The sequence below is a fragment of the Bombus flavifrons genome, chromosome 6 (assembly GCF_040668555.2).
Source record: "Bombus flavifrons isolate JBK064 chromosome 6, iyBomFlav1_principal, whole genome shotgun sequence".
Classification (NCBI taxonomy): Eukaryota; Metazoa; Arthropoda; class Insecta; order Hymenoptera; family Apidae; genus Bombus; species Bombus flavifrons.
Genome location: NC_138447.1, coordinates 16,955,384 through 16,981,151, shown reverse-complemented (window position 1 = coordinate 16,981,151; position 25,768 = coordinate 16,955,384). Strand labels below are relative to the sequence as shown.

The following is a 25,768-nucleotide window of genomic DNA, read 5'->3' as shown; positions in this document are numbered from 1 at the left end:
ATTCGTACACCCTTTAAAACAGAATTGCTTTTCTAAAATTAGATCAAACGAGTTGAATTTTTTGGCGAAATTAAACGAATTAGTTTACTGGATTATGCATAGAAAAAATTCTGAAATTTGTTATTCGAGTCTGTTATGAAAATGTTCAAAGTATTAGATTTTCCAGGTTTATGTTAGTTGTATACCGGGCTGAAAATTTGATTGACTGGTGCAGAAACAAGGGGCAAGCATCGAAAGACCTAAGAATCCTTAGATTTCTTATAATTGTAGACTCAAATTTTTAATCATTTTCGTCATTTCGATTTTCGTCATTTTTAACCGTTTGTAGCTCGTAGCAAGGTTAAACAATTTCGATAAAATTTCAATGTGTATATAGCTGACAAAAATTAAATAAATTTACAAAATGTTTTCTTGAAATTTTGATCACGGACTCGAATAGAAAGAATCGTAGAAAGGATCTTTGTTCTCTATTTTGTTCACGATTCCGATCAATTGCAATTTTTCCAAAATTTTGTCTACGCGTCGTCTAATGAGCCAGTTCATCTAACATTACAAAAAGAAACTCTACTCGTTTGTTTCAATTTTAAAAAAAGGGCTTTTTACAACTTTAAAAAACTTTTATTTGTTTCAATTTCGTGAGGTGTACGAATAATTTTGTCCCCTGCTGTAAAATACAGAACATTTACTTCGAAAAAGAAACCTTCATTCTCGGTTTGTTCGAGATTCTGAAAGAGCGAATTTCAGCGAATTTTGAAAAATTTATTCTCCTAAATATGCCGTGTATGTAAATTCGGTAATCTGACATGACGTTCAGGATACAATATGTTTTCATAAACATTGCAGTTGCCCGGCGGAAATTTCTTGTAAAATGCTCCATGGCATTCCACATTAAAAAGCAGGTGGTCGTTGTCTGAGCTGTAGACGCACTTGTTGCATCGATCTTGCTGCGGTCATTGCATTTAAACATATCGTGATTTTGACGCGATATTTCACGAGAAACACAAACGTATCGATGATCGACGACAGTTGATCGCGTTTAAAGCATAGCTACTGTTGCTTCCAATCTACCAGATTACATACGATACGCTTGATTCTATTGTATTCGGTTGCTTGTGGGTTACGTGACATATTTTATTCACGTTCCAATACATCTAAGAGATTTTAAAATACGTTTAATATATGTACATATTTGACTAAACTAATTAGAAATACAAATACACAGAATGGTAATTATATGAAATATTTATTTATATTTCAATATCGATATACAGAGCATTATTTTAATAATTCTGATATTGAAAAACTGTGAAAATTAAGTCGCTTAAAATGCAGATATACCAAAAAAAAAAAAAAATTTTCATGAAATATTTATTTGCATTTTATTATAGAAAATTTGATTTTAATATTGAAACTAATTGTTATGATTCAAATCAAGTAATAAATATAATAATTATAAGTCCAAAAAGATAACCAAGTCGTTATTCAATAAAAGTTTATTCAATGAAATGTTGTATTAAGTAGCGATTGGTTTTTCTCCGCATAAAAAGATTCGAATGGATTCTTGTTAAATCGATACCTTCCGTATGATACGTTGACGTTACTTTGAAATCAAATTCCGTCAATCGCATTCTACATAAAAGCCACGAGATGCATAAGTAGTATACCTACCAGCGGAACAGTTATATATATATATATATATATATATATATAACGAATATTTATAGTCAGTTACAACACAGTTGGTACATAATAATAAGAATTTCTCAAGTTAGCGTCCAAAGGAAGTAAATTTTCTTCCTCTGCTTTCTTTGTCCTTTTACAAATTTAAAGTTAAAGAGTTTAAAGCGATAATGAACCTTGTTTGCAGTTGAAATTTATTTCTCGGCACTCTTTGTACTTCGTTTGAAAATTAGAAAAGTCCTAAACAACTTGAAATTAGGTCACATTCCTCGTACAGATGGATATCAGTCTGCACGTAAGAGACAAGCACAAACCTTCGTATTCTCGTTAGATTCGATAGAAACATTTTTATCAGTGAAATACGACGATACAAACTAACGCAATAAAATGAAAACTATCCTTGCTATAATTTCATTTTCGACTTGTGTTTTTCTATTATTAAAAAATTTCTTCGTTCTTAACACGTGAACGTGATCTCTCGCTTCGATTTCATAATGAAGCTTTAAAAAAAGCCATAAAATATTGAAAGTTCTTCTTAAAGAAACATTGAAATTTCCTCTTCTTCCATGAAATAAGAGAGCAATTGAATCATAGAAATTGTAGGATCGTACAAGGATTAGCGTCCTTTTTAAAATAAAGAAAATAAGGTTATCTACTCTGATATACTTAAAATACCATTTGACCTGTTTTCTCTACAGAGTTTCGAATTTCTTTTATATTTTCCAAGTGGCAAAATCTCTCTTATCAATACGGTTGAGGCTAGCGGCATAGATCGCCGTTCCAGTTTCAATCAAACAGCCAATTGGTAACTGATTTCTCTGTCACAATCAACAGTCTTTCATTCGTGTATAGGACTCCCTTATTCGTTTACAGGGGAACGCGATGCATCCCATTGAAACGATACAGATTAGAAAAAATTCACGTTAGTCTGAAATCGGCTTCGATCAATAAAATCTCGACTAGCGATCGTAAATCATATCACGATAATGAGGGAGAGGGATAAGAGAGGAACTCTGGTTACATCGTACGATCACGATAACGAAGTCTGTAGTATGATTTATTTCTCTTCTCCTTTTCGCCTCGGCGCGAACATTTCTTCTCGCGGTCCTTGTGCAATTGGCATAACGAAGCGTTCACGTCGCCAAATAAAGCGTAAGAAAAGTACGTCTCCAAGGAAAACTCTGCAAGTAGTTCGATTGCTCGTAGTAACGCGATTTGCAGTTATCACGGGCTGTTTATTGGTCCTCGTTCTTCGAACGAGTTATCAGCTTTCGTAGAGTTTATTCATCAATGGGAATTAACAGCTACAAAGGTATAGGATTTCCTTCGCTCTCGTTCTTTTTCCTTGAGAAAACACAGGGTTATAGATTGAAAATTGTAAATAATACGAAAATTGTAAATAAAATAAATAGAATTCTCTGTGCTGCAATTGAAAGAAAAATCAGTGAACATAGATACAATATGTTTAAATTTCAAATGGAGGATCTCGATTAGTATTCTTGAATTATCACAGATTGCCACAACAATGATTAAGTTGTACGCTCTTTATTAAAAATTAAACTTGAAAGTCAAGTAACCGAAACCTTTGACGCAAATCGTATCGTTCATAATCTAACAATACTATTGTAGTTAAGAATCGAATACAATGGAATGGAATGGAATGGAATCGAATAGAAAAGGATAGAGGATGAGAAATCCTGCATACAGAAGGAATTGAGAAAAGCTAGGAAAGGAAGAAACGAGATTATCTTTGTCGTATTATGTTTATTTCAACATCGTAGGATATTTAAAAGCCCATCGAACTCGATCTATTCCAAGTCCTTGCATCAACGCATTAATTTTACATTCTCGTGGTTTGACGCAAAACAACGTTTCTTCGATTACGTATCCTTGGACTTTTGACTTTTAATCCTCCATACAAGGATTCGATTCGTGGTTCCTCGTGCTGGATCGTACCGACCCTGACCGTGATGCTGCTAATTGTGAAAACTTTCGTTTCAGAGATCCAAGGTCGCTTCGATTCAATTAACAAGGAACGTCAATTCTCTTTGTCGACAGAAACATCTTTAACGCCAGAAACATTTTTAACGACAGAAACGCTCTAAAGCTGCGGTGTCGATAACACTCGTTCGGACAAGGCCTTGTCAATTCTTATTTTCGATGTCGTTCTCGCGACGCGATTGCGATCGTTCCAACAGCCGTTTATCCCGCGACATGACGTCAAAGCAAGACGAAAGAGAAAAACCAAGGAAAAATATATAAAACGGCTGGAAAATCCTAGACTTTGTCCTAAATCCGATAAATATACGTTTGATCGATCCCTTTGTGTAGTATCAATCTGGACTTTTCTCGGTTACATTTTACATTCAAGTTTTATCTCGGTTCAAGTAATTTGAAATCATTTTATTACTATAATTTACCTGATACGAGATATCTTTTCAAGTTTCTACGCTCATCGTCATCTCGTTTATCGTCAAGTCGCTCGACTTCGAACGAATCGAGGCCACTTTATCAACGTTGACCTGTTGTTTTACTTGATTCGAAACATCCCTTCAAGCGCAGCTGAGTATCTATCGAGTATTTCTTGAAAAGAATGATAATCGTTAGGGTAATGATCCCTCTATTATTTAATAAAGTAAGAAGGTTTGGCTATACGGAAACAAATATGTTATTCGTCTACCGCACAGGGGCTTGAAAGCACCAAATACTATCGTTTTACGTAAAACAAGTGCTACGTGACCTATTGGCTTCGGTTTCACATGCAGTGAGAAAACTGAGCTACAGCGGCATGATAAGTGTGTCCGTTCTCGTCTTCTCGTTTCGATGTAAACCGAGCGTCACTCTGTTAAACGCAGAGGGAAGCGCAGCGAACGTTAACTGGAATTCGCATCGTTTCCGTAAAACGACGTAACGGTCGCGCTCTAAAGAGCAATCAGCTATGGTAGTTACAGATAGTTGGTGAAAATTTCCCGGCATACAGCGTGTCTCGATTAGACGGCAGACGTTGAAGTGGACGGAGCAGTTGCAAATATAAATGATCGCTCGAGAGCTGTTCGCTTCCCATATACATGTAAATTAGTTTTGAACGCCGGACCCGCCTCGACAAAGATTAAATCCAAGATAACGAAGCCGAAATTAGATTAATCCGATATTTTTACGGCAACGTCGAAATTGCTTTTTAATTGGCTCCTTTGCTCTGGCGGCTTCCAACCACCGACTCCCTATTCGCCATCGATCTCCTATCTTCGTCCTCGATTACATTTAGTACTTCGTTAACGAAGCCTACGTGATTCGTGAGAAACGTGCGTCTAGAAATTCTGCGAACCGATAAGGACAATCATCCTCGATCCTTGTAACTTGACCTTTATCTATGATAAAGCTTCGTTATCTCGTAGATTTTAGAAATTGTCTATTCCGCAGTATAATGGAAATGTAAATGAAAATGGCTTGTTATATTAACATAGGAGAAAATATGGCGAGATATCTATTTATGCTTCTGGTATAAGTATTCATTTATCGAGTCTGGACAACGTTGTTTTAGATAAGTTTCGTAGTCGATTTTGAATATTGTTGCGAAATTTATTGCAGATTCTGAACATTGTTGTTGGGTCACGCGTTTAGAATAATCAGCTTAGTAAGGAAATGACCAAGTTCTGTCTGTATTCTTTAAGCAACATTTCCACTCACGGAAAGTTCCATCGTTACGAAAGGCTGTTCTTGCTAGAAGAACACATCACACACCCTACAATCTCTATGTCTACATATCTCTATACTCAGTCTCGCGTTTCTGCACATACATTTTCTCTTGAAATTGTCCGAACTTCGAATTTGGCAAGACCATAGTTTGCAAGGAGCATTTTTATCAAACAGATTTTTATTACAATTTCTTTTCCAAAAAATGTGCTTATCTTTTGAATGAAAAAGCTGTTGTGATGTTAATTTTACGCAATGCAACAGAAAAAATCCAAAGATTATTAAACACGCAGCAAAGACCTTGGATAAATTTATTATAAGAAAGATGTGCGCAAAATGCATTTAATAATATCACCAACACCGACATGCTCTCACACGTAATTTTCTCCCGCCTACAATTAATCGCGTATTAATTGCATTCACCAATATTAAATGACAGACAAAGGCAGACATGGATCATTGAGAAGAATACACGGATCATACAGAATTTGCAGAGAAGAGGTCGCGATTTACGTACAGTAACAGAACGAAACAGTTGCATATGCCGGGCAAATTGGCCACTGTGCAAACAGAGAGCAACGTTTTATGTTATTTTTGAAAGCGTGTACAAGTGTGCGCGTCATGCTTGTTTGCGTGCTAATTAAGAAACGTATCGGTCACTTCTCGTCCACTTTATCCACTTTATCGAGTCTATTCACTCCACTGGTAAATCTGAAATTTATTGTACGCGGCTGTACGGTCATTCGGTGTCTGATTGATATTTATAAGCTCGTAACACGCGTGCTTGAATATCCTACGTGAAATCGAAGCTTGCAACTCGATTATAGCCGCTGTATCATCTTCAAACGCGTGTTCGGTTTACGGTGATAACGATCTCTTTTAAGATTGCTATTTGAGATAAATTGTATTTCGTTAGGAGTTTGTGCTAACTATATACGTATATATATATATATATATATTTATATATAAGATATTATAAGATAACGTAATGTTTATCACGATATAGAATATTATGCATATAATAAATAATAACAAATAATATTTATGCATTTGGGAAAAATTTGAACGCGCAAAGATAGTACAAAATATCCAAAGTAAAATGTTTATTATAGAGAACGAAACGAACGCCTGCAATTGCGTTTCTTACGTTCTGATTATAAGAATGGTAAATTGACCTAAATTGGCGTAGTCCAGTAACGAATCAAAGTTATAAAAATTTATATAAGAAAGAATATTTGACTTTATAAGGAAATTGGTCTAAACGTTCGAAATACAAACCTGATTATAATGTCTGGAAGCTCGGGCGACGTAATAACAACAGGGAATTAACGGACGCAAAACGGTGAAATTGCTTAAGACATCGTTTACCAGTGGACAGGAAAGAATATGCGATTTCCGCGGCCTCTACGATTGTTACGCTGCTAACGTTAACGCTGCACAAACCAAGTCCCTCTTATGTACTTAGGTCTCCCTCGATACATCGTTATTAGAAGAAAAAAAGAGTTGAAAAAGAGATCAACAGATTTGGCATGACCCGTCACCCTTTTATCGTTTATTCTCAAAAGGAAGAGGATATAACGGAGCAAATGAAGTTTATTTTATTCGCGAGTGAAGCTCGAACAATAGAATAGTATATGTATTAGAAACTGTCGTTTGAAAGAATATTTGAAGAGCTTAGGGAGAAAATTAAACGGCGGAAGTAGGAGAATGACTGAGAAGATTTTTAATGCGAGAAGGTATCGTATCGTGAATATTTCCAAATATCGAAGAATAATATTATAGATCCTCGCAGAGGCATGAAAATTTTAAACAAAATTAAAGATGTACAGAGTATCGAATTTATCTGGAAACACGTGAATATCTCGACAACGTTATTTCCTCTACTTATCTTTTATTCCCGAGGAAAAATACAATATTTCGAGGAAACGTACTCGTACAATTTTTCCACCGAGCCCTCCATTCTAATCTAAACAAGATCTTAATTTCAACTTTCGTACGTTTCTCTTTATTATTTGACCAATTCTATTGTGTTTTCGAACGATTCTATATCCAGCACAGTTCGTTGAATACGCAAACTAAACATCAATTTCTTTACAAGGTGCATATGCAACCTGGATAATTGTTTTGGTTTTTAGATGTTATAAAGCGCATGTATCGTCGCGATCCTCGATTGTCTGAGGAAATGGGCTTCTACGGATCGGAAGGGAATAGATTGAAGGAAAATGCACAGCAGAGATAAACGAAACCGCGAGCAGCAACGAAACGAGTTTCAACGATCGGTGTACGTAATGGGCCTGATAGCGCCAGTGGTTCGTACGAACGAATCGCGATAGTGAAACTTGATTTGAATTTTTCATGTTGCTCCGAGAGAGCTGACGCTGAAAATCGGGGGTAATTGGATCGACGGAATTTTTGGCCCGGCACGAAATGAATATTAAAGTAGACAGTTGCTGAATGATATTGGTGGAACGACGACCTGACTTTATGGCCGTACTTTTTGACAAATTGAATAAATATTTCATACAGATTGAACTGTACCTTAACAGATTTCTATGTATTCTGCTCTGTATACTCTCTCTATATATCGTCGTTCGATACCTGGGGTCGCTACATTCTGTGAAAAACTAATAAACGTACGATACGTTCAAAAAAATAAAAAATCCTAGACGTAAACGAGTGGCTGTTGATATATACTGAGATATAAATATACAAATAGGCAAAAAATAAGGAAAAGCTAGGAAAAGCAATTAATCTCGTTGCAATTATAGATGAGATACATATTTCACGACGCGATGTTCTTCGCGCAGTGTTTCGGGCGAATTACCTCGTTATTACGAGTTATCTTTTTTCATTTACTTTTCGATATTTGCAGCTGAATATCGTTGCTTGTAAAGAAAAAATTATTATACTCGTGCATAGCGTATATTGTATTTTTCATAAACGTCATTGAAATACAAGAAGATCGTAAACTCATTGTTACGCCCCGAGGCTCGATATAGGCCGTGTTCCTAACCGTTTCCCTTGGTACTACAGTGTCGCAGACAGATCGTCTTAAATACATGACCGGCGAAATATACACGATGTAGCGATAAGCGCATTCGTTTTCGTCAAGCATCGAGTTCTAAAAGACATCGATCCGCCTTCGGTCCTACCTATTTTACCTACACAAAAAAGGCGGCATATGTGATCATAGGCGCGAACGATTGCGAGACCCGAGCGTGGTGGGGATCGTCTCCAAGAGAAGACGAAGGAAAAAGTCGGAGGGCAATCAGTATCATACGAGGATTCAAACTGAATGCATCAGAGAAATAGGAGAGAGAGAGAGAGAGAGGTTCAGAGAAATAAAATCAAGGTCGCTTTGTCAAACGAATACGTCAAGAAATATTATAAAGTCGAGTCGAATTATAATAATAAACTAGTAGTTGTATCATCGTTAAATCATTTGTAACGTGTTAATTATTTTAAATATTGTTGAAAATTATATTAACCCGGTTAATGCAGTGTTACAATCATGTAAACTATCTCTGTTATCCTAATCGAAACAGGGGAACGACTGGTTCGCGGCGTCGACAGAATCAGAATCGTAGCGAGAATTTACGCCTCTCGCTGACGCGTTTCCTCGCGATCGAGTCTCTTCGCGAACGGTCGTGACACTCGTATTTCACCCACTTATGAAGTTTCAATTTCAAAGTCAATCGACAGGTTGTTGCTAGTTCTATTAAATATTCTGCCTCGCTGATAACAACACGCTTCGACAAATTAGATCCATAGTGCATCTTATAAACCTTATAAGATCATGGGAAATGTCGATTCGCTAGAATCTAATTTATGCCGAAATCTTCAAAGCGATAGAAAATTCCCAATTTATGCAAACGCGATCTTTTTTCTTCTTCTGTTTGTTGAACAGGTACCGCGATCTTTAACCGAGGATTCGGATAGATCGAAGTGAAGTTTGGATCGTGATAAACAGCACTGCAAGTTGTCAAGTGGTCACCACGAAAGTAACAGCCGCGATCGATGTAGCTCCACTTTGCCGAGCGAGCGACAACTAATAGTTCCGAATGTTTCGAATTTGGAATTTAGCGTTGAAAACAAGTTCTATATAAGCGAGAAAGATGGTAGAAAATTTGAAGAATTGAAATTTCAATAATATGCCGGTCACTTTATCCTTCGAGGTAACAGAGCACATAGAAAACTACATAAACGTGCACAAAAGGGATAATTAAAGAAAAACGTAGTATTCTACGCGTTATACTTGCTTTACTTCAAACGAAAATCAACAGACTTTTTCTCTTACAAACGATTTATGCTTTAATTAATGGAGAATCCGTTTTAAAGCCATAAAGAATTGTCTACAATTTCAAAGATAGCTGAAATCCTTCGAACTTTCCACGTGCAGATCAACTCTTTTCTTTTTCTTTTTTTCTTTTTTTCTTTTTTTACCATTTCTCGGTACTTCTGTCGTGATGGAAAGAAACTTTGTTTCGCGCAAAGCAAGTGTTGGGACAGCTAATACCCAGTTAATGAAATAGATGGACGGAAAATCGATTATCAAGGTTCGATCGAAAATCGTTGAGAGTTGTCTTCGCCGATCGGGCTAAAGCGCGCCCTCCGGGCTCCAACTTAAGAACGACAGGCAATGATTGTCACGCGCGATTAATTAAAGACCGGCAAGCAGCCTCCTAGCCGGCGATGCACTCGGTATTCGTGCCGCGGATCGATGCTTTCCACTCGGTGAGAAACGGAAGAGCGGTTAATTGGCATTGAAGTAGCTGACAGAAACACGATCGTCCACGGTACGTTTATGATCGAGCTGTGAGCCCTGACGTACATTCGTGCCCAACTTTCTGCTTTTATTCTATCCTTCTTCCCGTTTCCATTCCCTTTCCCTCCTCTCTTGCGCTTTCTCTTTTCCCTTTTACTTGATCTTTTTTTACCCTGTTTTCTTTTTCGCCCGTTTTCTATCGATATTTTCGAACGATACTCTTGTTAAATAACGATCTATCGTAACATTCGTAGTTTTTCTGAACATCATATTAGCAGTGGAAATGTTTCGTTTCTATTCCTCAGTGAACCGATCTTTGCCTCTGTCAAAGTTTCTTCCGACCTAGCAAATTCCTTCTCGTCTCCTCTTTTGCGTCATTCCAAATTTTCAAATCTCAAAAGTCCAGTTCTCATCTATTCTTGCCGTTTATATGTAAGTTTAATTAATTTAAGAACGATTGTTAATAATAGAAAACTATTAAAAATAAAATAATTAAATAAAATACAAAATTAGGTAACGCAATTTGCCTTGCGCTCATACGACTCAAGAACGAGTTTGATCTCTAACAAAGTATTCTTTCTCTCGTTTCCTAAGAAATAACAATCTACAGCCTCCGAACAGATCCATCACAACCAACAAATTTTCTGCGCCATCCTTAGTTTCTCACCTCATCGCGTAGCTTACGTCAACAAACACAACGAAAACGCAGTTTCCGCGAGCGAACGACCGATATTCTAAACCTAACGGCTGTAACAACTCTGTTACGCACCATTAGCTCGCAATTTTGAGCTTCCTCCTTGTAACAAAGCAACGGAACTGGCGTCCCTGTTAATGGAATTCCGGACATTAGGAAATTGCAAACACGGTAACGACACTGTGTCGTCTAAAACGAATTCCGAAATTTTCTTCTCCACAATTTCTTTCATACTTTCAACGTCTTACATTAAAACGATCGTGCAATTTTATGTATCGAGTAAAATTGCCAGCCCTGGATTAATAATTTCGATCGATCGGATCGCATCGATAACTGGCACATATTAAAACGTCAGGATAGTCAGAAGGAAATACGATCGGAACGTCTTAAGAGGCAGACAGAGCCACATTACCTTGCTGCTGGATAAATATGTCTAGCTCGATCGAGCGATTACGATGTATCGTATTTGCTTGGTAAGTAGAACAGGATTGCGAGAAATACGCGATAAACTTGTTACAAAGTACTCGATCGTGTAGCGTAAGCGGTTCTCCCGTGTTCATCTGATTCTGATCCTGATCGATCGATGTTATTTGAAAAAAGATGAATATTCGTTCTGAAAGTAATGTGCGATTTGCTATGATGTAAATTAGAAATGAAAAAGCACGTTAGAAATTATAAAAATCAGTTTCTTTACCGAATGCTATATAATTATATAGACTGAAAGTTGAAAAATAATCAGATTTACATTGTTGCAACGAGAAGATCCTCGAAGAAGGATTTTAAAAGTTATTAATTCTTTTTCGATTTTAAATACCTATCAGATATCTTCGATGGAATAACTTTTGTATAACTATGAATGCAACTTACCTTTTGCGCGATTATGAATTTTAACAACGATGAAAAAACGTTATGATTGATATGAAAAATAAGACAAAAGGAAATTCGAATTCTCTTCGCTTCGAGTAATAAGGCAACAAAGCGTGAAATAAATTTTTATACTCACGATCAGGAGATGAAACATAACTTTTTCGATGCTCAAACGAGTCCAGGATTTATATTCATCGAACGTTCGATCCATTTAAATTCGTACAACATAGAACAAACGTAGTCAGGGCTGTTTAAGAATTCAGAAAAAGAACAGACATGATCCGCTTTGAAGCTCCATGGATCAAGGATCCTCTAGATTCTTGATAAATAATGCCGATGATAAGTCGTCATCGGTACGATGAAATAGCCATCGTTTTCAGAAATTTTTGTTCGAAAGCAAAGAGAACAATTTAGTCGAAGACAAAAGGCTACAGCTAACGGTGAAACAGTAAAGCATCGAAACCGGTTATTGTATATCTACTGGCTTTTGATGTGGATCGCATGATCTCGATAGGTCAGAACCTGCAAAAGAGGCAGATGGTCTTTTGTGTCAGTGTTTGCGTTACTGTTTGCGATAGAGTAACGATAGAATGATTGCTATTCTTGAGAAGTAGACTCTATCTTTTCCATCATTTGGATTTCACTCGTATAATACGTAGCTTGAATATAAAATCTGCATATGTATATGTTTCGTCGTTTCCAACAAATACAATTTAAATATAAAGTTACTTCCTTATTATTGCAAACCTTTCGAACATATAATTTATATTAATTCATTACGAACTCTATGCTTCACTTTTAATGCAAAATTGATAACACCCGAACCTTCATAGGCAACCCTCGCATTTTGTCTGTATTGTCTCTCTATGGACGTTCGTTTTCCATATCGATTATACGAATAAGCTGTCGCCTTTCAAGCAGCCCCGTCTTTTATGCAGAAACCGCTTTTGAGAGTGGCGCGCGAGGTGATAAGCAATCACTCTGACGTCACGAGTAGAGAGAGAGAGAGAGGGACGGGGGGGGGAGAGGGTGAGAACGTTAGCTCTATCATTCGATGCCTTTATCGTGCATATCATTGTTGGAACCACTTGAAGGCGCGATGGTAAAGTGCATTTGCGTTTTTGTTATCGTCCTCGCTCGATGATATCTCGTGTACTTTGAAACGAGGGGAAAAACTTCGCTTACGTTTACCAGCTGAACAGAAAATAGAGTTCGAGCGAAGGGGGGCGGGTAATTGATACAGAATCGATCGAGAAACAACAGACTGGAGAGCGTATTATTGAGGCAGGGAATGGAACCGGTGTTTACCTACCAGCAGACGCGTCATTGCTCCTCCAGTTACTCGTTAACAGGTGAAACGTCTTGTTGGCCCCTCGAGTCGTCTATTTGATGCTGTAATGAACAACAACTAATCTTCAAGTGACAGAGAATCTTCGCGATGAAAGTGAAAGATTTGCGAAATGGTAATATTCCTACGTGTAACGAGTATGGTAACATTTTTATGATATTTACATACAACTAGACTGTCGATTTTGATTTATAAAAAATTATAAAAAAATGTAAAAATACAAAGATACATATATATATAAAACATAATATAAAATATCCAAAGTAGAATATTTGTTGCAATATTTAATAAATGAAACAAGTTACTATTTGGACTCCATTCTTTTTTTTTTTTTTTTTTTATTAGATTCATAAAAATATGAAATAGAATAAAATGCTAGGTTTGTCTATTGGTTATTAAATTCCATATCAGAGATGAACTATAGAAGTTTCGTAAATAAAATGAAAACGATACTGATAGAATTGTTGAAAGTGAAACTGCATAGTGAGAGAAAGACCTTGCATAACGAGGCAGGCACAACCCTGACACATTTGAAATAATAGGTTTCCTCATGGTTTCCACGTCGATCGTTCAATTTTCTATACCCATAGGAATATAGACTTTTCTCTTCCTTTTCTCGAAAACTTTTTTATGCATTATCATGGACGAGCATGATGAGGTATTCCTCGTTGACGTCAATCGCGACACCTGCGATTCTCCTGATTCATTTTATTATCCAATCAAATCATATCAACTTGTAGGATATAGAATCTGTCGACAAGGTTCATCTGCGAGGTTCTTCGTTTTCTCGGGAGGAGGATACTGAAAAATGGAAGTTCCACTCTCCCACATATGCATCGAATGTGTTTGAAGTGAGAAATATGTATGTAAGTGAAGAGTGAAATATGTATGTTACTGACGAATGAAATATGTATTTTTGTAACGAAGTTGACGGAGAATATCGTTCGTCCAAGAATCTCGATAATTGAGAAATAGTTATTTAAAAAATGCGTATTTTAAATTCTGCTATTAACCAAAAGCCGCGATGCAATAGTCGAAAAATAGAAATAAAATAATGTACATGTTGTTTCTAAGCCACTAGAGACGCATTAGATTTTTGGAATTCTTTTCCAAAATTACAATATTATTATTATATTATTATAACGCACCGGACCATAATATAGTGTAGCGGCAGATTATTTAAAAAATTTCCTATTAATTTGAAAATGCCATATTTATGTTAATAGTTGGTTATTATAACGGACCGGCCCTTAATATAGTTGTTTTACAAATCTTCTATTAATTTGAAAATGCCACATTTATACGTTAATAATTGGTTACCAAATAAATTACAAATTTAACCGTTCTATATTTTTTACGCAAGCGACTTACGTTTACCCTCCATAAATATAATATCCGAGACAGCAACTACCACCCACGTAAATCCACCGCAAGGCTCTTTCACATTTTCTCTCCTGGAGTTAAATCTCGATCCCAATAACTCCGGACAATTAATTCCATTTCTGTCGAGCAACGACGAGCTCCCTGGGCACTTGAACTAGACCCCGTGGAAACGCGTCCTTAGTTTCGAGTGACCTTAACCGACAGATTGCTCGATTAGTACGTCACTTCCTAGTCTTCATAATCAGATTATTAGGCAGACGCGTTACACTTTGAATTAGATACTGAATTGGCTAGGTTAAGCTTACGGCTGATTTTCCAGACGCAAGATCGCCATAATGCGTATGATCGTGCGTGTGTTGTGTGTGTGAATGTTTGTGTGGTTGGGAGGGGGGGGGTTATCCTTGTTAACACCCACGAAACACGACGTTTGGGTGTCGTTTTTATGAGAATTGTTACGAAATTCTCACGAATCGTGATTCTTGAAACATGTATACGTGTACGTATTGTACGTTATAGGTATTAATTATTTATATAATTAGACAAACAGAAAGAAATTGGATAGTATATTAGGATAAGGTGATTGACGTGTAGGCTTGTTTGATAAAAGAACGAGTGAATGAATTTGTAATAACAAGATATATTGAAACAAGTATATGTACAGAGATAGTGTACGCTGATTTTGATCGTCGCTCACTCAATACTATAATACCAAAATACTATATTTACATGAAAGAGTATACTTGTGTAACTCTAGCTGAAGACTAGAAGAAACAGCAATAACAATCTAGACCTTGTAACCCAAAACAACGTTAGTATTCAAGGGTACGATAATGTGGATCTCTCCCAGTGTCTAATTTTTTCCGTTTCAACTTAAACTTTTTCTACGGCCATGGGCCGCTACATCTTCCCCCCTACCAGTGACAACGTTCTAGGTAGATTTTACATACCAAGCTTATTCCATTGACTTATCTAAATTCTACCTGAACTCGCTCAGAAAAGCGGACTTTCTTGCCCGCACGCGCGACGTTCTTATTTCTCGCAGTTTCTTCCTTCGTAATTGCCCGCCCTTCGTTTCGATCGTTTCGGATTTCGGGCAGGATTAACGCGCTGCGGATTTCGGCTCTATCTTCGTGTTGTTGTTGGTGCTCGATGCTGTCTGGTACAACAAAAACGGATTTTACACGGTTTATGGAAACTGTTACGTTTTCCTTATTCGTTTCAATGATAAAATTTTTACCTCCGCGTTGTTTATTGCGCGGGTTTGCGCATAAGTTGGTGCCGGTGTCCACGTGGAAGGAGATCCTCGTACTCCTGTCTGTTACAGGGGATCTGCAGCGGCGGGATGATACTGAACCGTCTCGTTTCCTCTGGTTCCAGTTGCAAGGGGCACGGCAATTTCTTGCTTGGTCTCGAAAGGTCTCATGGTAGTAGCATAGCCTGTCCAGCTGGTCTCTTTTAGTGGAACGCGATCCGCGGCGTCTCGAGCGTGATCTTGGTTGGCACCGATTGTTGAGGCTCAGCGCGTCAATTCGCGCCTCTATTTGACTTAACCTGTCTTCAATGCTTAAGGCGCGAGTTCGTTGTTCGCTGTTCGTTGCATTTCTTGCTAACATTCGTTCGGCATGGCACCGTATATCGTACATCTCGTCGGCTACCCTCGTTAGGGTCGTCGCCTCATTTACGCTCACGGCGGTTAGGACATATTGCATATTTTCTGGAAGGCGATTCTTCCAGATCGCCAGCACGAAGTCGTCCGAGACCGACTTTGGGGCGAGCTTCCTCAGGTCCCAGTAAAACTGGGACGGCGTCCTATCGCCAATTTTTTCATCGTCGAAGAACTTTTGCATTCTCGTACTGTCTGAATCGGTGAATTTTTTAATAAGTTCTCTTTTCAGCCATCCATATCGTCCTGTCGACGGCAGGTCGCCAAATATGTCAAGAACTTGGTCTAAATATTGTAACTCGATGTTCGCGACAGCCATAGAAAATTTTTTCTCGTCGCTAGTAATGCGAGCGAGCTCGAACTGGTTTTCTAACAGGACGAACCATAGCTCGATTTCTTGGGGCCAGAATGGCGGAGCGCATACGGAAAATACGGATCTTACACTGTCTGTGGCATCCGTCGTGCTAACTTCTTTGTTGGCACTTGTTATTTCGACCACAGCACGTTCACCACTGTCGTTTTCCATCACGTGTCGGGGTCACCATTTTGAATTTGTAATAACAAGATATATTGAAACAAGTATATGTTCAGAGATGGTGTATGCCGATTTTGATCGTCGCACACCCAATGCTACAATACCAAAAATAATATCATAGGGAGCACGTTCATATATTTACATTAAAACGAATGTTACCAGAAAAAGTTAACCTTCTTATATATCTCTAGATGAAGATTACAAGAAACAGTAGTAACAACAATGTAGACCTTGTAACCTAAAACAAGGTTAGTATTCAAAGGCACAATAATATTGATCTCTCCTAGTTTTGGATTTTTTCCGTTTCAACTTGAAACTGAAGTGGATAGGTCGTGATAGGTATTGAACAAGTACTACAGTATAATTAACACTGTATTTACTAACAACACTCTCAACGTACACTTTGCGTAAAACTCGCGATTGCACTTAGCGGTTCGCGGTTATGAGTTCGACCTCTAGACGATGCGTTACGATAGCGATTCAGCAGAGTTCGGATGATGATTGCTCAAGATGCGTCGAGGTACTCTAGTCAACTATCAATTACCAACTGACTTTCCGTCAAGATGATGCTGCAGAGAGGGAAACTATGATGGGGTGTGTCTAAGGATACGAGAGATCATCGGATTCGTCGAGGAAAACCTTCGTTAAGAAAATGTAGGGAAATGGACGTTGCTGTTTATTGGTTAATCTCTAGGTTGGTGGTTGAGGAAGGATGCTAAGCGCCCTCGAGAGAAAATCGCTAGCGGGAAGCATCGTACCTGAGAAAAAACAGATTTCCCGTATCTTTCCGTAGTTGGTAATAGAAGATTTAGAGAATGCTAAGACAAAGACTATTTGTTCGTTTGAAGAACAACCTTGGCTAGAGAAATCCAAAGATTTATAGCGGGTACTTAGGCTAGTTAAAAATATGCTATGAAGATGTTTCGACATCATTGGCAATCATGTTGTCCGAAGGATAGGATCTTTGCGTAGCAAGCCACGGAACAGAAACCGTTGAAATGCTCGCTGTCGAGTACCGCTACGAAACTTCTTCTACGACCATGGGCCGTTACAAGGTGAAAGATCCGTAAGACGAAATGACGAATTTATTATTTTCTACGTTTGAGCATATAATTATAACAATGACCATTCAAAATCTTTCTTTTCTTTATATTTACGAAATAAATTAAAATTTCACAATCGAGAATAAAGATGGTCTTTCGCAAAAAATGTGATACTTTCGAAAATTTAAGAAAATATGAATCAAATTTCTTTGCAGCTTTCGGTAATTTTCAATGTTTTGTACTCTGATGCAATGCAAAAGCACAATAAAATATAATAGTTATTTTGTTAAAAACAAATTACTACAATTAGTTTATTTAAAATAAATGGATTAAACAGATGGTTAAACAGATGGTTATTTAATATGAACTAACCACAATAACGTATTATAATTAAGACGACTAGATAAATTTGCAACTCTCGTCACCACGGATCCAACACTATCTCGATAACGCAATTCGCACTCTCTGGCTTCTCAACTCAAACTGACTATTAATTCGTCTTTGTCCCTTAGCATCCCTTTGTCTTTTGTCTTAGCCCCACCACGCACGTGTTCGGCAAACGCTCGTGGCCAGGGTCAGGCAGACCTTTTCCGCGAAACTATTCGATCGAAGGACCGACGATACATTGTTGGGCCTGTCGGCACTTTGACTTTCTCGCGAGATTGTTTATAGTTCGGCCGCTATCTCTTAGGCCTTTTATCTACGATACTACATTAGTAATATATTAGGTTGTCCCAAAAGATTCTTTCGCTTTGATGCACAACATTCTTTGTTTTATATTATTTTATTGAATTACGTATGATCCATTTTGTTCCATTGTTCCAATATATCGCACGCAATTCAATAAAATAATATAAATATAAATAATATATATAAATAATATAGTATAAATAAAGCAAAAAATGTTGTGGTTCTATTATTTCCTTATAAAACAAAAAAAGCTTTTGGGACAATCTAACACGCACTGTCTAATAAGCTGTAAAAGTTCATGTCGATTCGCTACAAACTAATTGTTTAACAAATATCTATTCATCTCAGTGTAATTATGGACAAAAGATTTTCATGCGTCCAGTGGACGAAATGTTAATTTCGCTTGTGTGCGTGCGTCTCTCTCTCTCTCTCTCTCTCTCTCTCTCTCTCTCTCTCTCTCGACCTGTTAAAACGCTGCTTTTCCTTTCATCCCGACAATTACTCTTTCCAAGGTTTCGCGTGCTCCTGAAGCAAAATCCTGATGCCGCCATTCTGATAGGATTTTACGCGTCGAACGCTGTTTGACACGGTAGATATTACGCCGGTCTCCATTGATTCGGTCTACAGGGATTTTACTCGAAAGTGCGACATTTGCATTTCCACGAATGTAATATCTATGATTTGTACGAATTACTGGGATTTAATCTTCCGTCGTTTTTTATTTTACGAATAGGCTTAAAGAATATTCTTCGATCATGGTGGTTGTATTAGTTATTACATGAACTTCAAATATATGACACATTATTTATTCGTTTATTATTCCATATTTCACGAGGAAGACAGAAAGGTGTTTTTTTATCTTTTACCTTTAGCAGCACAACATTTCCCAAAAATGTCGCATTAAAAAACGCTAATAATAAATTTGTTAAAATTACATTATATCTGTCTTTATCTATTATGTAGTGTCTTGAATAGAATTTTCTCTTACCGGTGCTAATATTCTAAAATATGCAACGAACGAATCGATTTCAAGTTTGACGTGCAACTATCGCTGATGCTTCTGGAAACGACCGTGTTTCCAAAGTGGAACACACAGATTGGTTATTTACTAGAGCTGGATAGGCCAATTGCCGGAGAAATCGTTCGGAAAAGCGAAAAATCCTCGTGGAAAAAGGTTAAAACTTCATGCTAACAATTCGATAGACCAATTTCTCTTCTTTCTTTTTTCTCAAGAATAGTTTTCACGGAGCCGTGGAATAAATTTTAATGTAAAAAATTTCAAAGATTCTATAAACTTCTCGTTTGTCGTTTGAATCGCGCGGCGAAACGAAATCAAAATTACTATTTACGTATGCAGATCTCCGCTATCTGAATTGGAGCATGTATAATCGTTGGGTATGTGTGCCATAATACGAGTTGATGTGAATCCGATTTGCATGTTCATTTAGTAATAATTGGTCGGATAATCGTATCCTTGTCGTTGGGCGATAGCCGGCCGAGTTATTACGTGTTATTCTATTCATGTTACGTTTGTCCCTTTTCATTGGACACTTTACATCCAAATCGATACCATTCGCTTATATTTATTTCATTTATTCCCTTTTCTTCTGCTTCGTTAGGATGTTTTCGGAATTGAAATTGAATTATTTTTCGGTAAAGAGTACACTTTTTGAGGTGTCGATATTATAACGGGAAAGATATACACGATTGAAAGTTTATATTCCAATTATACGTTAATGCAGTACACAAGCAAAAAGTATGTAATATGTTAGATTTTTCTTTTCTTTTCTTTTCTTTGTTTGGAATTTATTTGGAATTTTATTACAATCAATTCTCATTGAGATTTATAAGTAAATTATTCTGGCGTGGTACTATGTCGTGTTTAATAAGTGTTTGTCGTATGTTTGATTCTAGATAATATATTAGACGAATTAAAATTTAAGGTGAAGAGAATTGAAAATTTAATTGAAGAAATTCCTTTTTTGAAATTAGAAAACATTGGTAAAAGGATATCGAATTAAAGGATATCGAATTTAAAGAAGTGTGTGTGCTGTAACGTGAATCACAAGCAAATTGGTATCTCAGTCTCTTGAATTACATGCAAATTACTAAATTACAGGTATACTACGTTTTGGTTAATTATAGACTCTTGCAAGCAAGATTAGCTATGGACAATATGCAAATGCGTTCGACACATTCGAATTAGTTGTACGCTTATAGCGAGCAAACAAGTACGACGATTCATGATGCTAAAAGTATGAAACACGCATCAACAGGAATATTAATGAACCATCGATCGATATCGGTACGACGGGTACATTCTACCGATAAGTGTGGCTTAATCAAAGATGCGATTGTTAATGAAGCTTAAATGCAATGAATTTGAAATAAAATAAATTGAACATCTCTTCAAACATATTTCCCTTGGATCATCAATTAGCAGAATAATACCTATATTATAATTATAATTAATATTTTTTGTCTTTTACAAGAAAATAATTTTTAAATTTAACAAGCTCGTTCCCTTTTCCAACTACGTTATGTTACTCGCTTTTAGCTAACGGAATTATTATCAAAATTAAGAAGTCAAAAAATCATAACTTATTACTTATTCGTTTATTAAAAATCTTCTAGTATACAAGTAATATATATTTATAACTATACCGTGTGATACTTTACGCACGAATAGCATCATACTGTACCAATATGATATTTACATGTAAATCGATCATCAGACGAACTTGCTTCTCGCGATTGTTTGGCTTTTTTGTTTTTTTTTTCTTTTTTTTTCAACGTGATTTGTTTGAACTGAACAAAATTAGGTCGTAAAATATGTTAAACGTCCTTGCGTTGTAAATTGAAGCGAGTATCGAGAGTGCGTCAGATACTATGTCTCTGGAGGGTAGAATTTTGGCTCGCCTCTTCTCGAAGTAACGCGCACACAATGTAATTTCCATTATTACACACACGAAATGTATTGCCACTTTCAATTAGGCACGCTGAAAGCATCATTGCTATTGTAGGCTTAGGGCAGCATGTTGCAGTCGCAGTGGCACCGACCCACCGGTCGTTCATCCCAAACTTCATTATTTGCCTACCTGTGGCCTGAATTCACTTGAACAATATTAACAGGCCCGCATGATTATTGCAATATTTACGCGACGTCCTGAATTAATTAGTAAGAAACGATTCGGCCGTCGATACGTAATTAAACCGTGGCGTGAATTTCGTTGCCCGTTGTCCACCGATTATTTCGAATATCCGGTAATTCTGGTTTTGCGGTAACTCGTGGTTGGACTATACGTTGGCATATACCTAAAGTGACCAAAAGTTTTCAGCTTGCAAACGCTGTATGTTTCGTTATATGTTGGGATTTTGACAGAATGTAAAAACCTATCAACTTTCAGACCTACCTATGGAAAAACCTATGGAAATGAGAGAAATTACTGTGTTGATGTCTGTGACATTGACACTGTTACGTATGTTGTTAGGACATTGAAGTACGCGATTGCCGATTCCAATTACGTGATTTTCTTAAGATATTCAAAATCCTCTTTCCATTGAAGCGAAAGCAAGATCGAGACATAACAAATTTAGATCGCAGAATTAGCCATTAGTGAAGAAGTAGAAATTAATTTAAATAAAAGATGGATGATCTATATGTAAAAAATTGGAGAAAGTTTGATTCACATTCTACGCGTTAGCAAAGTTCCAATAATCTAGCTTGACAGCAATAATCTTGGAAATAGTTGCTAATACAAATAATCTGCTTAAGGAAACGACTAGTTTGTCTTGGAAATTCCAATCTGTTTTGACTCATTTTATAGCGCAATAATCGAAATGTTTCACTTTCCCTTTCTTCGTACCTTGCATAACTGTAACCGTCTAATATTATCTTAATCTTGCTCGAACAATAATTTTTACTTGTTTGATGTTTCTCTATCGCCATGTCTCTAGTTCTAAGAAGACGCTCACGCGATTATTGGGAGGTTTAATTTCGATCGAACAGTGAAGATTCAAAAGAGAGTATAAGAGAGACAGACAGAAAGAGAGAGAGAGAGAGAGAGAGAGGAGGAGGAGGACGAGGAGGAGGAGGACGAGGAGGAGGAGGACGAGGAGGAGGAGGAGGAGGAGGAGGAGCAAGAGGAGGAATATCAGTAATCAGGTCTGAAATTAACCCAAGATGCTCGATAGTCATTGTAGCTGCTAATTGCTCTAGAGCCTATGTCTACTATGGAGCAGAAGCTTTCAGCGTACCAAACTGGTGATACGTTTCGTGATATAATGATGTAAATTGCATTCTCGACCGATGCGATGCTTTTCGATACACAAGACATTGTACACGTTGAACTTTCTTGTATGCATTTCGTGTATACTGTATATACGTGAGGAGAAATTTCATCATGTTACGTGGAAAAATTAGAATTGATACGTGAATTTGAGATGAGAATTTGAGCTCAAGCTTATAATACATCGCTATGTACATCCATGATCCTAAATAGTTATGATAACATAAATAAAATGAGGTGATGTTTGATGTAAGGTGCCCAAGAAATGCTCTCGATGTTCAACGATATAATTTATTTAACAATCAACAATCCCCGCTTCTCGGCTATGTTTGTGTCACGTAGAAGATCGAAGATGAAAATAAAAAAAAGAAGAGATTTTATTTACTAACATCTTGACTACAATAACGATAGTTTACTTCCGTGCCGCAGCCGTGACTTTCCAAGACTGAAGCTCTTACGATTCGGTCGCATCCCTATACAAGTGGTTATCTTATGAAATAGGGGGGTGGGCTGGGAAGGGGTGACGCCCGAGTGTCGGGTCTGGGCCCGGGACCTCCTGTTGCCGCGTGCACTCCCTTGCCGTCTGGTGGGTTCCGTCATCAGCCTATCGGTTTTGAAGTGTGCCGGTTGTGACATTTGCTTCGCTGTTACACTTGACCCTTCGCACTTCGTTCAAAACCGAACGAATCTTTGGACAGATTCTTTTCTTTTGTTGGCCCTCGATATCATACCCACTACGCACACGTTCGTTAGACGTCCGCGACCGTTGCCGCATATGCATTCTTCCGAATATTCGGCGGAAGGACCGTAGGGATATCGATGGTACATTAGGCATATCGGCCTTACGCTTTACGTATAGCGCTTTGTGTCGCGATGCCGTCGGAAAGTTCCGTCGTCGAGTGTCGCCACAAAAATAAAGAATGAAACTTTTCTTAACACGAAGACATTTCCATTTTCTAGGTTCTAGGAAACCCTTGAATTTCCAAGGATTTATTTTCTCATACGTACTCGATAGTTTCAATTGGTATACGACTACTTACAATCAATTCTCAACGAGAATTATAAGTAAATTATTAAATCTAAAGGGTATTGTCTTTTTAGTCTGCGGATCTGATCCGTCGTGTCAAGTAATTGGCTAACTAATAGGTTTTGGTGGTTGTTAACTCTTGTATTATATCTGTTGCTGAATTTGGATATCTCTTCTTTAACCGTGGATATCTTAAGGTCGCGGTGTATTGTTTCGTTGGCAACATAGCAAGATGCATCTATTAAGGATCTTAGAGTTTTTGATTGGAATCGTTGGAGAATCTCTATGTTGTGGAATTACTCGCTGTTCCCCATAGTTGGATCCCGTAGGTCCAAACAGGTTTCAATATGCGCTTTATATAGCATTATTTTACTCTGCGTGTTTAAAGTTGGAGCGTCTGTCAATGAGTCAGTAGAATTTTTTTAGTTTTGATTTCAGTTGTTTGGATTTATCTAGGATGTGCCGTTTCCATGCCATTCTTCTGTCCAGGATCATGCCCAGATATCTGACTGTATCTTTGTTTGCAATTGGAATATTATTTATGGTCACCTGTGGGCAGGATTGTTTTCGCAGCGTGAAGGTTGTATTGACTGGATTTATTTTCATTTATTTTGAAACGCCATTTGTGGAACCACTTTTCCATTGAGTCGAGACCTCGCTGGAGGGTGCTCAATAGTTTGAGAATTTCAAAGGAAAGAAATGGAACCTATATACAGAGATACAGATGTCGAGCGCTTTAATTTGGACATTTTATACATTTTTCCGTATATTTTTACACTTTTGATCTCGCCATAATTGCGTGAAAATTCGCAGTCTAATGGTCATCGATAAACTTACCTGATCTTATCTACGAAGTTGTAGCGGCATATGCGTCTTAGGACGTTTCGATTCGAAGATGCCTCACGTAGTTGTTTTGCCACAGAGGATTGACACTGTACGACGCGCATAATGTGATAAAGAAACTGCGGACAAAGCAATTTCGCTGCTACGTGCAACCGACAACCGGCGACAAGTTCAAACGTTCCGCTATCCCCCTCGACCAGTATAAATAAACGACCATGTTCTCTAGACATAGTCAATCAGTCGCGCGAATCAATATCAATATCGAGTCATCGAGATCATCGATCGGCCGAATAAGTATAACGAATGAGTCTAGCGAATCAGCATAACAATTAGCATCGGTACCGCAGTATCGCGCAATCTTATAACGAATATCATCGAGCGGACAACGCTTGCGATTAACTTTGTATTGTACATTTTAAAATGCCTGTAAATAGATTTAACGAAATCCACAAAGTAAATTCTCATCCTAATTGAAGTTAATTTTAATAAGTATTTAAAATACCAGCTTTTTAGATAGAAAATCCAACGGACAGGGGGAATGCTGCGAAGCGACTGAAATTTCTGTTTTGACAATTCTACAAATATAAATAACGTATACAACGTTAAAATATCCGATACGGTTAAAACATCGGATTGCTGATGCGAAACTCGAAAAAGCTACGATTTCAATAATGTAGCTGCGTACAACGTGACGGGCGTACTCTCTGTTTTAACAGCGTATTTCATCCGTGCCGAATGATTTCTGCATTCAGCAAGAGCGATGTTACGTAATTAAAAAGCACACTCTATTCGGCCATGTAGATGTAATCGATGGGAACAAATTTTTCTACCGCTTAATTAAATCCTCGTTCGTCTGCATCCGCAATTGAACCATTCGTTGAAACAAAATTTAAATTATTTTTTATGTTAAATCACGTTATCCACATGTTTTTAATACACGAGTTCTTCGACGAGACACGAACTTGTCCATGGTACACGGTACCTGTTACACGCGTTTCTCGAGCGGAATAACTCGTAGGTGATTTTGAAAACCCGCGTAATTATTCGCTTGAAAAACACGAATCAAAAGACAAGTGACAATTAACGAACATTCATTACGCCCGACCATGTAATTACGTTACGTTGCATCGAATCATGCTTGAGCATAGTGTATGCCTACTTGCGTATAAGACGGCTTGAACGAAAACAATGTAACAATTTTCTATTTTGTTCGCCCCATCTAAATCTATCATAAATGTTGATCAACGC

At 37.4% G+C, this 25,768-nt stretch overlaps 2 protein-coding genes across 8 annotated transcripts in view; one reads left to right on the top strand and one right to left on the bottom strand.

Moving 5' to 3' along the window:
• Sytbeta (Synaptotagmin beta) overlaps window positions 1-25,768 on the top strand; it is a 97,633-nt gene that overhangs the window by 52,402 nt on the left and 19,463 nt on the right. The gene's annotated exons all lie outside the window — the stretch shown is intronic.
• On the bottom strand, window positions 14,344-16,794 carry LOC138180541 (uncharacterized). Its single transcript, XM_069114500.1, has 3 exons — window positions 15,668-16,794; window positions 15,411-15,586; window positions 14,344-14,622 (listed from the first exon to the last, which is right to left on the bottom strand). Exons 1-3 carry the CDS (start codon window positions 16,617-16,619, stop codon window positions 14,608-14,610), a joined length of 1,143 nt encoding a protein of 380 aa, XP_068970601.1. The 5' UTR covers window positions 16,620-16,794; the 3' UTR covers window positions 14,344-14,607.